This window comes from Nannospalax galili, unplaced genomic scaffold, assembly GCF_000622305.1.
Source record: "Nannospalax galili isolate Female #2095 unplaced genomic scaffold, S.galili_v1.0 scaffold1488, whole genome shotgun sequence".
In the NCBI taxonomy this organism is placed as follows: domain Eukaryota; kingdom Metazoa; phylum Chordata; class Mammalia; order Rodentia; family Spalacidae; genus Nannospalax; species Nannospalax galili.
Window position 1 is genome coordinate 1657213 of NW_008358859.1, and position 14902 is coordinate 1672114.

General features: G+C 48.0%; 1 protein-coding gene across 2 annotated transcripts in view; it reads left to right on the forward strand.

Moving 5' to 3' along the window:
* Nucleotides 1-14902, forward strand: part of Camta1 (calmodulin binding transcription activator 1) — a 912046-nt gene that overhangs the window by 283468 nt on the left and 613676 nt on the right. For both annotated transcript variants that reach the window (XM_017795412.2, XM_029558273.1), the window contains one exon: nt 10991-11058. In XM_017795412.2, the coding sequence (XP_017650901.1) occupies nt 10991-11058 (68 nt within the window). The remainder of the gene's footprint in view (nt 1-10990; nt 11059-14902) is intronic.

Below are 14902 nucleotides of genomic sequence, written 5' to 3' on the forward strand. Positions count from 1 at the left end.
CTTGATCATCTGGGTGCCTCCAGTATTTACCAGAGAACAGGTCCAGGAGAGTTTAGACAGGGCTTTCTTCCATGGGACCCAGGTTGGAGAGCTTGTCACAGAGGAATGGACCTACCAGCTTTATGTATGGGGTGTCTTAGAGAAGCCAGGGAGACTCGCCACTGGGAGGGGCATAGAATGGTTATATATTATTTAAATTAGGGCCAATTGTTTTCAGTAAAGTGCAGAGAGTGGTAGAATCTGGGAAATTTTTCTCCCACTGTAAATATGTTGGTTAGAAGTCATTAGTATGACATTCACAAACCCTAATAAAGCACGTAACACAGAGATCTGGTACCACTGAAATACCCAGAGGATGCTAAGTATGAGCCTTAAAACCTAGAGTATTGGAAGAAAGATATTTTTACTTCCCGTTTGGGAGTAATATAATTGCATTTTGTGACTCTAGCAGATGCTGGGGCCAGCTGCTAGGAGAGCTCTAGCTTTTACTTCTCAGTGTCAGTCCTCACAGGTAAAACCCTGTGCAGAACTCTCAGAAAACCAAACTTTTAAAATTATCCCTTGGTTAAAACACATTTTTTAAATGCAAAAGGTGGCTGAGACCATATGGACCATTGAGTTTTTAAAAGTATTTTATTTATTATTTTTATTTTATGTGTATGAGTGTATTGCCTACATGTATGTAAGTACACCCATGCTAGGAAATGCCCAAGGAAGTCAGAAGAGGGCTTTGGGTCCCCTGGAACTGGAGTTATGGACAGTTGTTACCTGCCATGTGGATGCTGGAACCAAACCTGGGTCCTCTACAAGAGTATCCAGTGCTCTTAACTGCTGAGCCATCTCTCCGGCCCCCATGATATTTAATTATGGGGCTCAGAAGAATAAAGAACAAAGCATAGACCAACATACATGCTAATACATGCATATACACACATGCACACCCAAACACATATATACACACAATCAAATCTACATACACATATGTACACATATATATAAACCCAAACATACATATACACATGTATACATTCCCAAATACATGTATGACTCAAACATACATACCTACGTATTCAAACATGCACACATATATACAACCCCAAATATGCATGCACACACATATATAGTCATATATATATAAATATAAACACATATATAAACCCAAACACATACACACATATACATATTCAAATATATATATATACACATACATATATACACTCAAACATACATAGACATGTACATATGTACATGTACACCTACTCAAACATATACACACATGCATATATGTACACATACACCTACTCAAACGTATGCAAACAGACTCAAACACATACATAAATGTATACACGTATGTGCATGGCATGTAGATACACATATACATATATGTATAAACACTACTATTTGTTTGTGACAAAAAGGGCCAAAGGAAAATCCACAGACTTTTTCTTTCCCTGGCGTTGAACCCATGCCTTAAAGATGGACTGTGAGGCATTGTCAGGCGACCTCAGTGGGATTTGTCCTTGTATTGAGGGCTGCTTCCAGTGAGGTCATTGGGTGAAACTTCTGTCACTGGAACAAAAGCTGTGTGTGTGTATGTGTGTGTGTGTGTATGTGTGTGTGTATGTGTGCGTGTATGTGTGTGTGTGTGTGATGTGTGTGTATGTGTGTGTGTGATGTGTGTGTATGTGTGCGTGTATGTGTGTGTGTGTGATGTGTGTGTGTATGTGTGTGTGTGATGTGTGCGTTTGTGTGTGTGTATGTGTGATGTGTATGTGTGCGTGTATGTGTGATGTGTGTGTATGTGTGTATGTGTGATGTGTATGTATGTGTGCGTGTATGCGTATGTGTGATGTGTGTGTATGTGTGCGTGAATGTGTGTGTGATGTGTGTGTATGTGTGTGTGTATGTGTGTGTATGTGTGCGTGTATGTATGTGTGATGTGTGTGTATGTGTGATGTGTGTGTATGTGTGTGTATGTGTGTGTTTGTGTGTATGTGTGTGTGTGATGTGTGTGTGTGTGTATGTGTGTATGTGTGTCTGTGTGTTGGCAATGGACCCATAGTACCAAGAGACCCAATGCATTCAGTCCCTCCGAGATGCCCATAGCCCACCGAAGGTAGACGGGGGCCTCTCACACCCGAGAGGGGAGCAGCAGCTCCTCCCCTGCCTCTGAGGGAGACCTGCCTGCAAGCATCTGTGGTGGCCCCTCCTTCCCGTCCGGACTCCACCTGGCTGCCAGAAGGTGCACTGTGTTGCAGACTCCCACGGTGTCTATTTAGAGCCACCATCCCACGTAGCAGCCTTGTGTGGCCCCCAAGTCTGGCTGAGGAGGATTGGGAGTGGAAACACACTAGATTTAGAAAACGGTACGGAGAAAAATAGGAAACAGCGTGGACGCTTTCTAAAATTAGGGAAATCCTGCTATTTTGGATCCACTGGTTAAAATATGAAGCCTCTTACTAAAGTCAACTTCTCTCTCTTTTTTTAAACCTTTAAAAATATAGCTCCTTGAAGTTTTAAGATGACACGTGGTGGCGTTACGGCCCCTGCCACTCACCTATTGGAGCTCCAGAGCTGAGGGGTGGGGCATGCTCTGCCTTTTTGAATGAATGCTCGGGTGGGCATTTCAGTAGAGCAACCCACACGGGCATGGCGCCCTGTGACAACAGTACTCTGCTGTCCATGCCTGCCCCACCCCTGTACTGAGTAATGGAGACGCCGGTGTGGCTCTCTGAGTCTTCATCCCCAGAGAACTCCTCCCTCCTAGTCAGCTTTCTGCTGTTAGTAGTTATGTCTGCATGTGGCTACTGCAGGACTCTGTGGCTATGCAGGGACTCGGACCCAAATTCTCCACACATAGATTTATGATGGAAAATGCTGTGTGCTGGGATCTATAGTTATTGCATAGAAGGTTCTGGAAGCTGCAGTTCACTGATGATTCTCCGGGGCACCTGAGCCATAATTGGGAACAGAAGGTGATGTGGGGAGAGTGGGTAATGAGGTGCAGGGTGAAGCAAGGCTATAGGAGCCAGGTCAGCACAGAGGTGCCTACTCACCACAGGTCCCAGTGGGTGGCCACTGTGGGGGATCCTTGAGTATTCTAGTCTCCCCTCCCCACTGGCTCACCACTGCCATAGGCTTTGAGGTCCTTTCGAGCTTGCCAACCTGGGGCCAGCACTGGCAGCTGGACGATGGGCTCTCCATGTGCCACATGTTGGTGGAGTACCAGATGGCACCGCCCTGTCGTGTTCAGTCACCCTCATGCCACAATGGTCAGGGCTTGGAGGACACACCCCTGCCTCCTCGTGTCAAGGACCCTTCCTGATGCAATGGAGAGTCCAAAGGACGGTGGGCTGTCTCCCACAGGCTGCTCTCAACAGCCCTGACCACACACAGTGCACCTTGGCAGTGATTTCTCTGTTTGAACAGCCAAAGGACAAGCTAAACATTTAAAATCTGCAAGCTGGACAGTCTTTGCTTTGGAGTCCACAGTGAGTTTCTTCATCTTGACAGTGGACTCGTTCTTCTTAGTGTTGATGCAGTATATGGGATAACAGAAGGATGCTAGGAGACCCAGGGGCTGGAGGAGGCGGTGGGTGTGTAGGCTGGTTCTTTGGGTTCAGGTCTATTGTGTGAGCAGGGCAGGCTCACCCCATCACCCCATCACACCTGGCTGGATGCCTATATTTTCTTCTTACTCGTTTCTTTTATGATAAAACACACTTATGTAAGACCTATACTGTTGTGACAGTTAGTGTGTTCCCAGTGTTGTGCAGCAGAACTTCTAATCCACAAGGAAACCCCATCTCCTTTCTCTCTGTTCCCCATTCACCTCTTCCCTGGACTTCAGCAGCCATGAATTGGCATTCTCTGTCTGTGGGCTGTTTTTTTTTTGATAGACACTTCATTTAGTTGGATCCTCAACACACCTCCTGACAAACTAGGTTTCTGCATTTAGCATGGCGCTTTCATTAAGGTACAACCACGGTGTGGCCCTCCAGAACAGAGCTTGCTCTTTTTCCACACCCAAATAGTGTTCCTGGAGGGACCACCTTCTGTGGACCCATTCATCTATCTCTGACCATGGCTGCTGCCACATCTTAGTTCTCAGGAATAGCACTGCTATGAATGTTTGTGTCTGTGCTTTTACATTTAAATTTTTAATTATGTGTCTGTGTATCTGTGTGTGGGTATGTGAATGTGAGTGAGCGCAGGTACCCATGGAGGCCAGAAGAGGGTGTTGAATTCCCTGGACTTGTTGTGAGGTGCCTGATGTGGGTGCTGGGAACCAAACTCAGGCCTTCTGTGAGAACAGTGCTTGTAACCACTGACTCATCTCTCCAGCCTGATGACTACACTTTCTTCAAATTATTTTTTAATTTTATGTGTATGAGTGTATTGCCTGCATATATGTAAGTGCACCCATGTCATGCAATGCCCACAGAGGTTAGAGGATGGTGTCCATTTCCCCTGGAACTGGAGTTATGGACTGTTGTTAGCTGCCATGTGGATGTGGGGAATTGGACCTGGGTCCTTTGCAAGAGCAGCCAATGCTCTTAACACCTGAACTATCTCTCTGGCCCATGCACTTTTTTTTGAGTGCCTCTTTTCCACCTCTTTTGAGTCTCTTCCCTTGCTCTGGTATCTAGTGAATTTTCTGAGCCTGATTTGATCATGGGAAGTTCTACGATAAAGAATGTACATGCACTGGGGCTTGGGGTCCTGTTTTCTGGAGTGGCTCAGTCACAGATGCGTGAGCTTGGGCAAGACCTTTCTCTTCTCTGTGCCTCAGTTTCCCCTTTATAAAGGAGATGACCGGATCTGTGCTTTCCTCCGCCCTCCTCAGAGAGCTGGGCTTGCAGACCTTCAGGGAGGAGGACAGGCCGGATGGGGCTGAGAGTCCCTCTCCCGGCTTCTCGTCTCCTGTCTTCTCTGCCTTGTCAGACGTAACCAGTGTGTGTGAGGACGTTGCCCCACCATGCATCAGGCTGTGGCATTGGGGTGGAAGTGAGTTCAACTCTGCAATTAGAATCCTGCAGAAGCATGCTCAGCTGACGCCCCTCCCGGCCCCTGAAAGGAGATGGGCAGGAGGTGACAGGGCCAGTGCAGACAGGGGTTGTCTTCCTGGGCTGAGGAAACTCACACCTGACTTCTGGTCATCTCCATCCAACACATCTTGGCTAAGTTTCAATAAATTCAGGACAGAGATGCAAAGTGAGGACTCTGGAAACATCCATATGGATTTGAGGTCCAGTTGTACATTGGCTGTGTAACCTTGGAAAAGTTGCTTAACTGTTCTAGGTGTTTGTGCTGGTCAGTTTTGAATGTCAACTTGGCACAATTTAGAATCACTTGTGAAGAGAGTCTGAATTGAGGAAACCCTGTCCTCCCTTAAGCTGCTTTTTGTCAGGGTATTTTATCATGGCAAAGGGCAGAAACCGAAATGGCCTTCAGGTCTTCATCTGTAAAATGGGTGCAGTTCATCCCTCATAGTCTGTTAGGAAATCAATGAGATTATCCCCCATAGAGACCGAGCAGACAATACTCCATCCAGGTTGTTATGGCAACAGTGACTCTGATGACGAGGTTCCTCTTCCCCCCGAGTTGTCTCTGCCTAGCTCTGCTGACCCTGATTACTCCAAATATTAATGGCTTTTACATTGCCCCAAATCCCATCAGACTCCTGTTGTGTGTGTTGTGTTTGGTTCCTCGATGTGTGTGTGTGTGTGTGTGTGTGTGCGTGCGCCTGTGTGTGTGTGTCCATCTCCCTATGCAGCCCCCAAGCTTTGCAAGGAGAGCATCCAGCCCCAATCTGCCTGTCTGGTGAGGAGGGGCTGAACTCTGGCAAAGTCAATGGCTTGGAAGATGAGGTTGCATGGGACTGGGATTGGTTTTTGTTTTGTTTTTTGGTCTTTTTGAGACCTATAACCACAGCTGACCTGGAAATGGCTGAGGAGACCAGACTGACCTTGATCTCACAGAGATCTGCCTACCTCTGCCTCTTGAGTGCTGGGATTAAAGGTGTGCACCACCATGCCCTGACTGGGCATGGGATTGGATGGGTGACCCAAATGCACCCAGGTTAGCTGGAGACCAGCAGCAGCATGTACGGGCCTTGGCGTCAAGTCCAGTCAACCTGAACACACAGAGGTGGGACCTGGGTGTGAGTGCTCGGTTTCCTTCCTCAGAAAATCTAGTGTTAAGTGAGATGTGCTTGAGAACACCCCCCACACACACACCCTTGGTGGAGGAGGGAATGACCAGTGGTTGAAGGAAGCCCATAAATCAGTGTGATTTCCTGACCTTCTGCTTGTCTGTGCAGTGGCTCAGGAGGCCTGCATTGACCTGATTATACAGTTGAGCACACAGTAGGTCTGCAGCAGCAGGGGTGTTGCTCTGTTGTGATATGTCTTTCTTTCCTTGACTGTGACGTCTCTGGCTGCAGGCTTCACAGTGCACTTATTCATGGGCCACCACATAGTAGGTGTTTAGTAGTATCTTTTTTAAAAATCATATTTTCAGGCCACTGGAAGCTTGTACACGTGAACCTGTGACAATGGTAGCATTGAGCACAGGTCCCATGTCAACTCAATCAGACAAGGGCCCAGAGTGGAGAGAGGGAAATGGGTGGTGGGTTCGCCCTAGTCTGGGAGCTACTGGAGACTGATTACTACTGGGTGAGGTAGAGTAGGCATTACCAACGATCTTGAGATAGGCTGACTAGACTCCAGTAGGTGAATTTTCACTGACGGACATCTGGGTACAAATGCTTGACTGGTTAGGACTTAACATGTACGGCGAAATACATAATGTCTGGTGGGGGGAGTGGGGAGGTATGGATGGGGGAGGGGTTCTAAATTTGATTAGGAACTGTTGTGTGAAATGTATAAAAGCTCAGTAAATCTTTTAAAAAATCATATTTATTCTCGGGACAATTTCATACATGCATGCAATATAGACATTCCCCAACACACCCCCTTCCATCTTCGTGACCTCTCCTTTTTAATATTTTTGCTACCCGCTGAGTTCAGTCATGGCTAGAATGTTTGCTGGTCTTGTTGGCTCGATCTTATGGAGATCTTGTATAGGTAACCATAGCTGCTGCGAGTTTATGAGTGTGACAGACATGTGTCCCGAATGTAGCATTTCACGGCTCTCCTCCCCATCCTCCAGCTCTTACATCCTTTCTGCCCCCCTTCTGTCATGTTCCCTGAGCCTGGTGAGTGTTGATAGACATGTCCCATTTAGGACTGAGCACTCAGAAGTCATTGTTCTTTGATTAGTTATGAGTCTCTGGATTAACTACTGTCCACTGCAGAATGAGGTTTCTTTGGACAGTGTTGAGAGATCTTGAATGCTGTGAGGGGTCAGGGAGCTTTTCCTCTGTGGAGGACAGCAACTGTGGGAAGCCCTGTCATGCTGGGGCAAGTGGGAGCAGGACATTCATGAAGGCCTTTGGGTGACTGGGGATGTGGGACGGAGTAATGGATGCAGAGGTGGCTGGACACACTGTGCCCCCATCCTCTGGGTCACTGGGACATGACCTTGGGCAAGGTCAGGGTTTGGGGGACTTCCAGTTGGCATGGATAGCCTCTGGATACCAAGTCTGCTGAGATTCAGGCTGACACCTAAGTGGCTCCTAATTTCCATGTTAGCCATGGTCTGTTCTCAGCATCTTGTGAGGCCAAATGAGAATTCGTGGGTGACTGGAAAGGCCAGCTCCGGAAACTCTGAACAGTCATTACCATCCTTTGTGAGTGCAGTGTGAAGGGTGGAGGCCTGGGGGAGACGCAGTAAACCCAGCAGTGGCCTGGGCCATCCTGACACCTGCTACCTGTCAAGGGTCTCTAGACAGGTGGCTCACACCATGTAGACCTTAGAAAGTGGATCATGGCAGCACTTGTCTGAGGATGTGCTATGGCCATCCATGCTGTAAGGACTGCTGGTCTTTTTTTACTGTCCCAAGAAGTGATATTATCCTTGGTGCAGAGGAAGTGGAATCCTGGGCGGGGTAAGCAATGTGCTCAAGATGAGACAGTTGGTTCTTGGCACAGCGTGGACCAAGGCTGGTCTGTCTCCTCATAGATAGGCGCTTTGCCATGATGTTGAGCTGCCTTCCTGTGGTGACTCAGTTAGTTAAACAACTGCAGGGTCTTATCTAGGAACTGCTGTGTTCTACAGCTTTTCAGCTCTCCTTTCAACTGTCTTCATAGTTATCCATATCTATTAAACACACCTACCACACACACTACCAAACACAGAGACATGAGACACGTACACTTTCATTAACACATATTTATTTCCACAGTGCCCACTCCTCTTTCCTCCATTCACTCCCCCACTCATCAATCCACCTGCCGTCTACTATTCATCCATCCACCTGCCCATCCATCCATCCATCCCTCCCTCCCTCCCTCCCTCCCTCTGTCCACTCACTCACCTGCCCATCAATTCATCCGTCCACCTGCCCACCAATCTACCCATTCAGCCACCCACCTGTCATTCATCCACCATCCATCCATCCACCCATCCACCCCCCCACCTACCCACCTGTCCATCAATCCATCCATCCACCTGCCCACCCATCTACCTGTCCACTCATTTACCTATCCATTCATCCATCCATCCCTCTACTCATCCATTCCTCTAGCCTTCCATCCTTCTACCCATACATCCATCTGTCTGTCCATCTCCATCCATCTATCTACCCACTCATCCCCAACAGGTCTGTTATAGAAGACAGCAAAACAGATGCTGCAGTGGTCAGTCAATAGAGGAATCTGACATGTAATTCCCTTCAGAAAGTTTATTATAATGAAAGGGCCTCAAGGCTATGGTGGAGCCTAGAGGAGAGGAGGGAGGGAGAACATTAGACAAGAGCAATACAATGTGTGAATTATAAACATGGAGGGCCCTTAAAGGGAAGGAGACACTTCCCTTTAAAGCCTGAAGAAGCGCCTCATTGAGAGAGAGAGAGAGAGAGAGAGCAACCATGAAAGGGGTGGCAGGGGCTGTGGGGCCTGAGGAATCTCTTCAGAGACTAGCCTTCATCTCTGGACCAAATCCCCAAGCAGCCCCCCCCCCCAAGAGTCTGGGCCCAATCACTAGAACAAAGGCAGGGTCTCCCTTTTATAATGTTTTAAGCTGGCAGGAGATTCACATCACATGATTTAGCTCACCATAACTTACGTGACAGGGAGTGTGGAGGAGTCAGGCACCACAAACTGAGAGCTGTCAAGTCACAGCACAGCCAGCTTCTTAACTCTTCCAGAGAGAGCTGCAGGGAGGCGTGGCCTGACTCTGGCTGTGGGATCCAGCCTGAGGTGCAGACCTGTGTGCTAACGCTATCTAACAGACAATTTTCAGGTGTTTCCACCGTGCTATGGGACACCATTAAGTCCTGGGGCTCCATCAGTGTTGACATATCCCTTACACTTGCATGATCCATGGGGATGTTAGCCACGTAAACAAGCAATTAGAACACGGAGTGATGGATCCTATGTGCTGGAGAAAGGTGCCCTGGGAGCATGTAGGATGGGCAACTAGCCCTGTCCTGAACAGTGAGAGAGGGCCGGCCCGGGAAACAGATATCGACCCAAGTGAAACCCCAGGGAAGGATCTTCCCAAGGAGAGGAAACAAACTGCAAAAGGTTTAGCGATGACAGAACAATATGCTAGTTCGTTCTTTAGCTAAAAAAAAAAAAAAAATCAATGATTGAACCGTGTTCAAAGAAGCAGTTCTGCCTTTCAGTACCTACTGCTCCCCAGGTATAATAACCCCCAGGCTTCTAGACTGCGGTGGCTCGGGCTGCTCGGGCCTGATGTGTGTGGAAATGGTCACTTCCAAAAATGACCTGAGGCCTTGCTCTCCACTGGCCCTGGTGGCCTTCACTGCAAGGCATGGTCATTATTTGCTACCCTCCTCTGCCATGTGTACCTGGTATTAGCAGTATCTCTTTTTTTTCCTCTTCAAGGCCAGTGTACCATGTTGGTCAGAGAGATCAGCTCCATTATATTCAAGCCCGAGAGGCTGATGGTCTCTGGGAAGACGGGTTGCTCTATTCCAAAAAGCCTAGAGCAGCCTCGGTGACAGCGGGAAGTGAAAGGGAAGCCTCTGCTCCTCAATTCCCTGACAGTTCACGGCAGCATCTCTGTGTCATGTCACCGGTGAGATCAAGGGAAACGTGTACTAGCCCAACCTTAATGTAACTCACGATACCTGCCAATTTCATGTTAGCAGATCTGTTTAGAGCTGGGAGGAATGGGCCATGTCATGCCTCTGAGCTTGGACAGTGACAGATGCTGGTGTCACCCGCTGGCTTCTTGTGGAAATTATTAATAAGTCAGTAATTCTGTGATGATGTTGTTGTGTTTATAAATATTTAATTTACCTTGAGGTGCCCACATTTCTTCCATCTTTACCTTAATGTCAGCTGACTGGGCTCTTCTCTGATGCCCTCTTCAATAGATCAAGTTAACAGTGGTGGGAAAGGCGCTCTCTCTCTCTCTCTCTCTCTGGAATGAGACTTTATCTTTTCTTTTTAATCTCTGTGTGATTTGACTCGGGGAGGGGGTTGGGGATCAAGCTGAAAGGAGCTGTCTTGTGAGGAGGTAGCAGGACATCTTCCCAGTGTGGCTTCGCAGGGGTGAGCACCTGTTGTTGGCTCGTGTTTCCCTCCTTCAGATGAGTGACATTTGGAATCTGAAAGGGTGTCTGATGTTTTCTTTCCACAGAGAAATATTTTTGTCCTTGCCGCTGACTCCTCTTCTGAAACCCAGGCTTTGATGGTGATTGTGTGGCTGGTTGAGTGGAAAGGATTCAGGAATTCAAAAAAAGAAGCCGAGTTGGAACGGGACATTTTTCTAGGGAAAATGGAGTTCCAGCCCGGCGAAGTCACAGAGGCAGCTGGGGAACATTACCAGCTTTCTTACTTCTCAGGGTCCAACATGAGCTAATTGTTGTTATTATCTTTTTATTTTTCTATTTCAGGAAATTGCAGCTTATTTAATAACGTTTGAGAAACATGAGGAATGGCTGACCACATCCCCTAAGACCAGGTAACGCCCCAGCCCCCGCAGTTTTCCAACTATGTACTGTGCGAATAGACGATTGATTTTCCTGGATTACCAGATTTGGCCACTCGTACAGTATAGGGTAACGAGTTGACAATGTCACGTTGTGCTTGCTGGCCCATGACGGGAGCGCTCATTAATTGGTCCAATACCGTGGGAGTGAACACAGTCGGAAGGGTTAGAAACTGGGTAACAGCTGTCTGGCAAGTCACAACTTTGAACCTGCTGGCTCAGGGCTCTCTCTGTTCCTTAGCTGGGTGCATCAGGGGTGTTTATGTTGGGAAAGTGCCCACCTGCCATCAGTGCTCTCTGGCAATGTACTTTTTAAAAAGAGAGACTCACTTAAGTGCCCACTTGGATCTCAATGTGTTTTGCACGCCCATAATGCTGGATTATTCTTGATTGCTGGGAAGATCTCCCAAATCAGAAGAGATGGCTAAATATTATGCAATAAATGTCCTCGAACCCAGTAACTGCCACAAACATTTAACTTCTCTCACCACCTGGGAATGGAGAGAATTGGTGAAAATACAGCTGACCCGAGTTCTGGTGCCTGGAAAGTAATGTTGTTATTCTATGAAGGGTGGTGAGCCTGGGACCTGGGGCTCATTTTGAAGTCAGCCTCTTCTTGCCCCCCCAGTTCTTAATGCTTTTATTTTTGATATGTTGCATACTAGAGTCAGGAATGGGTGGCCGCTCTCTTCCAATCACTGCAACGTTTCTATTATCGGAGACAGGACCAGGTGTTTGTGTTAGCTAGCAGGTGGCTTGCGGGGTGACTGATTACAGGTTTGAATCCAAGGTGGAATTCTCAGTCCTTCTCAGACACACGTGCCAAAGTCTTCAGCATTGTTAATGGGGAACCAGGAATAGGATGACAAGTGTCCCCTGTGACCTTGGTCCTGGTCGTGACCTGTTCATCCTTTCTGAGCTACGGAGGAATGGGTCCTGGGCTTCAGAATGATCACACATGCTACAAGGTGTCTCTGTTAATTTTCTGGTTGCTATAACAACATAGCTTACAAAATGACTTAAGGAAGGCAGACTTATTCTGGATGACAGCTGGAGGTTATAGTATATCATGGTGGGGAAGATGGCATCAGGAACATGAGGCAGCTGGTCACATTTAGTCCCTAGTCAGGAAGCAGAGGGAGGTGAGTCCTGGAGATGAAACCCAGCTGGCTTTCTCCTGATTCAGTCCAGGACCTCAGCCTGGGGGATGGTGCTGCCCTTGATGACGGCAGGTCTTCCCCGCTCAATTAACCCAATTTAGAAACTCCCTCAAGTCATGCTCAGAGATTTGTTTCTTAGGTGATTCTAGATCCTGCCAAGTTAACAATCAATAGTAATCATTAGACTTCTTGACTCCCCATGGAAGGAAAGGGCGACTCATGAGCCAAGTGAAGGTGTCTGGAATGTGGCAGGCCCTGAACACACTCGTGTGTGTCGTGACCCCAGCACCCTAGAACATTGCAAGCTTGGCTCATTCTTTTAACCCAATGACTTGAGGCTTGATTGGGAAGAGTATCTGACTTCTGGTCACACCAAACTCACTGACCTTTTTGAGTATGAGTGGAATAAGACCCAACAGGGTACAGGGACATGTGGAGCAGGAGAGGAAATGAGGGTTCCATGCTGAGACTGCTGCTTGAGGCCTGGTTCTGTCATTCAACAGCACCTGACAGTTTTACAAAAGTCCCTTATGTTCCTTAAAAAACACCACATTTCCCTCCCTGCCTCCCAACCCCTCCCTTCCCAGGCAGTTGTGACTCAACAAACCTGGGTGCTGGGAACTGAACTTGGGTCCTCCGAAAGGGCAACAAGCATTCATAAAGTTCTTAACCAATGAGACATACTCAGTTCTGTGTCTGTTCTCACTCCCCCTCCCTTCCTCCCTCCCTCTTTCTTTCCTTCCTGCCCTCCCTCAGCCTCCCAAGTGCTGGGATTACAGCTGTGCACCACCAGGCTCAGCCTCCACCGTTTTCCTTGTTTATGTAGAAAGTAGAGCTGCTGTGGATCCTGTCCTCGCTGGGTCATCAAAGTGTGGCACATTTGTGATCCTGCTTTGCATGTGTGAATGTCAGCACAGGGTGCCACCATTATTTTTGTCTAAAAACACCATCCCTCCAGCTTGCTGGAAGTCTGGACCTCAGGAGGCATCGACAGGAATTCCTCTGGGCTCTGGAAGGATGAATTTCTTTCCTCCAGGCAGAGGGTGAACACAGGGGCTCCTTTCAGTTCTCTAACACAGACTCGTGAGTACACTTGAAAGCCTCTTGTCCCAGGAGATGGAAAAGTTGCCTCGGTTGTCCAAGGACCTTCCTAAATTAGTTGTGGAGTTGAGTTTGGATCCCCTCCCCCACCATTTCCAGTACTGAAATTAATTGATGCAGTTAACTGCTGAGTTCATACAAACCAGCCTCCTGGTATTAAGGAATTAATGACACCAATACTCTGCTGAATGGGAAAGCACTGCAACTTCTGTTTGCTGCCGCAGCCGCAGCTACTGCTAATTTCATTTCAGAAAATTAATAAAAATGAATTGCACCACTGACATTTATAGAGTTTCCTAATAAAATGATACATTGTTTGTGTGGAAGAATCCCTATTAAATTAATTGTTGTAATCAGTCCACATATAGATGTTGGTATAGTTGCCGCAGAGGGACCCACTGCTGTCTCCCAGGCCTGCTGAGGTGCCGTGGGATAAATATCGCCCTTGCTCCGATCTTCCCCTAATTACAGAGAAGGCCCCAGGAGCCCCCCCTCACCTGTTTCCTAATGAGGTGTGTTCTGAGGAGGCTCCCAGGGTTGGGGGCCTTGGGGTGCCAGCGCTGGTTCTGGATGCTCAAATGGCCGGTACTGTGTTATCAGAAGCTGAGACCTTCAGCCTGAAAACTCACCCTCAGGATATCTCTATTTGGCCCGTTCTATGTGCTTAGCTCGGTAATCATACTGTTTGCAGACCACAGGCACCCCAACCTCGCCACCGTGCCAGGTGAATTTAGTCTTGGACAGAGTCCTCCCTGTGTTTTAGTGGGCGGGGGAGTCTTTCCTCATACCTTGGTTTGGGCAGCCCCTTCTTCTGTGAGGTCTTTTCTGAACACTTCCTGTCCTCCAGCCAGCCAGGTCCTCTCACCTCTTTTTCGTCCGTCCTCTTTTCATGCTCAATCACCTCACAGTTTGTGTGTCACAGGTTTTCTGTTTAGTTTAGTTTATTCACTGTGTGACCCCACCCAGGAGCGAGGGAAGGGATTTTCAGTTGCGCTTGTTCTTGGTAACCAAGTACTGGAATGTTCCCCAGCATGCAGCTCCCTCCACGGGCACTTGTTAGACAAGAAAGGATGGGTGGACAGTGGGGTCTGAGTGCTGGGAAGCAAGAGCCCTGGGCCTCTTCCACATGACCGTTTCTTGCACATTTCACCCCAGAACTAGCCAGTTGACCAGCAATGTGCTCTTGAGTGCTTGCTATGGGTAAAGCACTGTGTTTTAAAATCTGCACTGCAAGGGCTGGAGAGATGGCTCAGTGGCTAAGAGCACGCACTGTTCCGTCAGAGGACCCTGCTTTGATTCCCAGCACCCAAGTTGAGTGGCTCATGATTGCCCATAAGTTCAGCCTGGTGGATCTGATGCCCTTTTCTAGTCTCCTTGGGTACTTGCACTCACACGACACACACACACACCACACAACACCCACACACACCACACAACACCACACAACACCACACACACACCACACAACACCACACACACCACACAACACCACACACACCACACACACACCACACACACCACACACACCACACAACACCACACAACACCACACACAC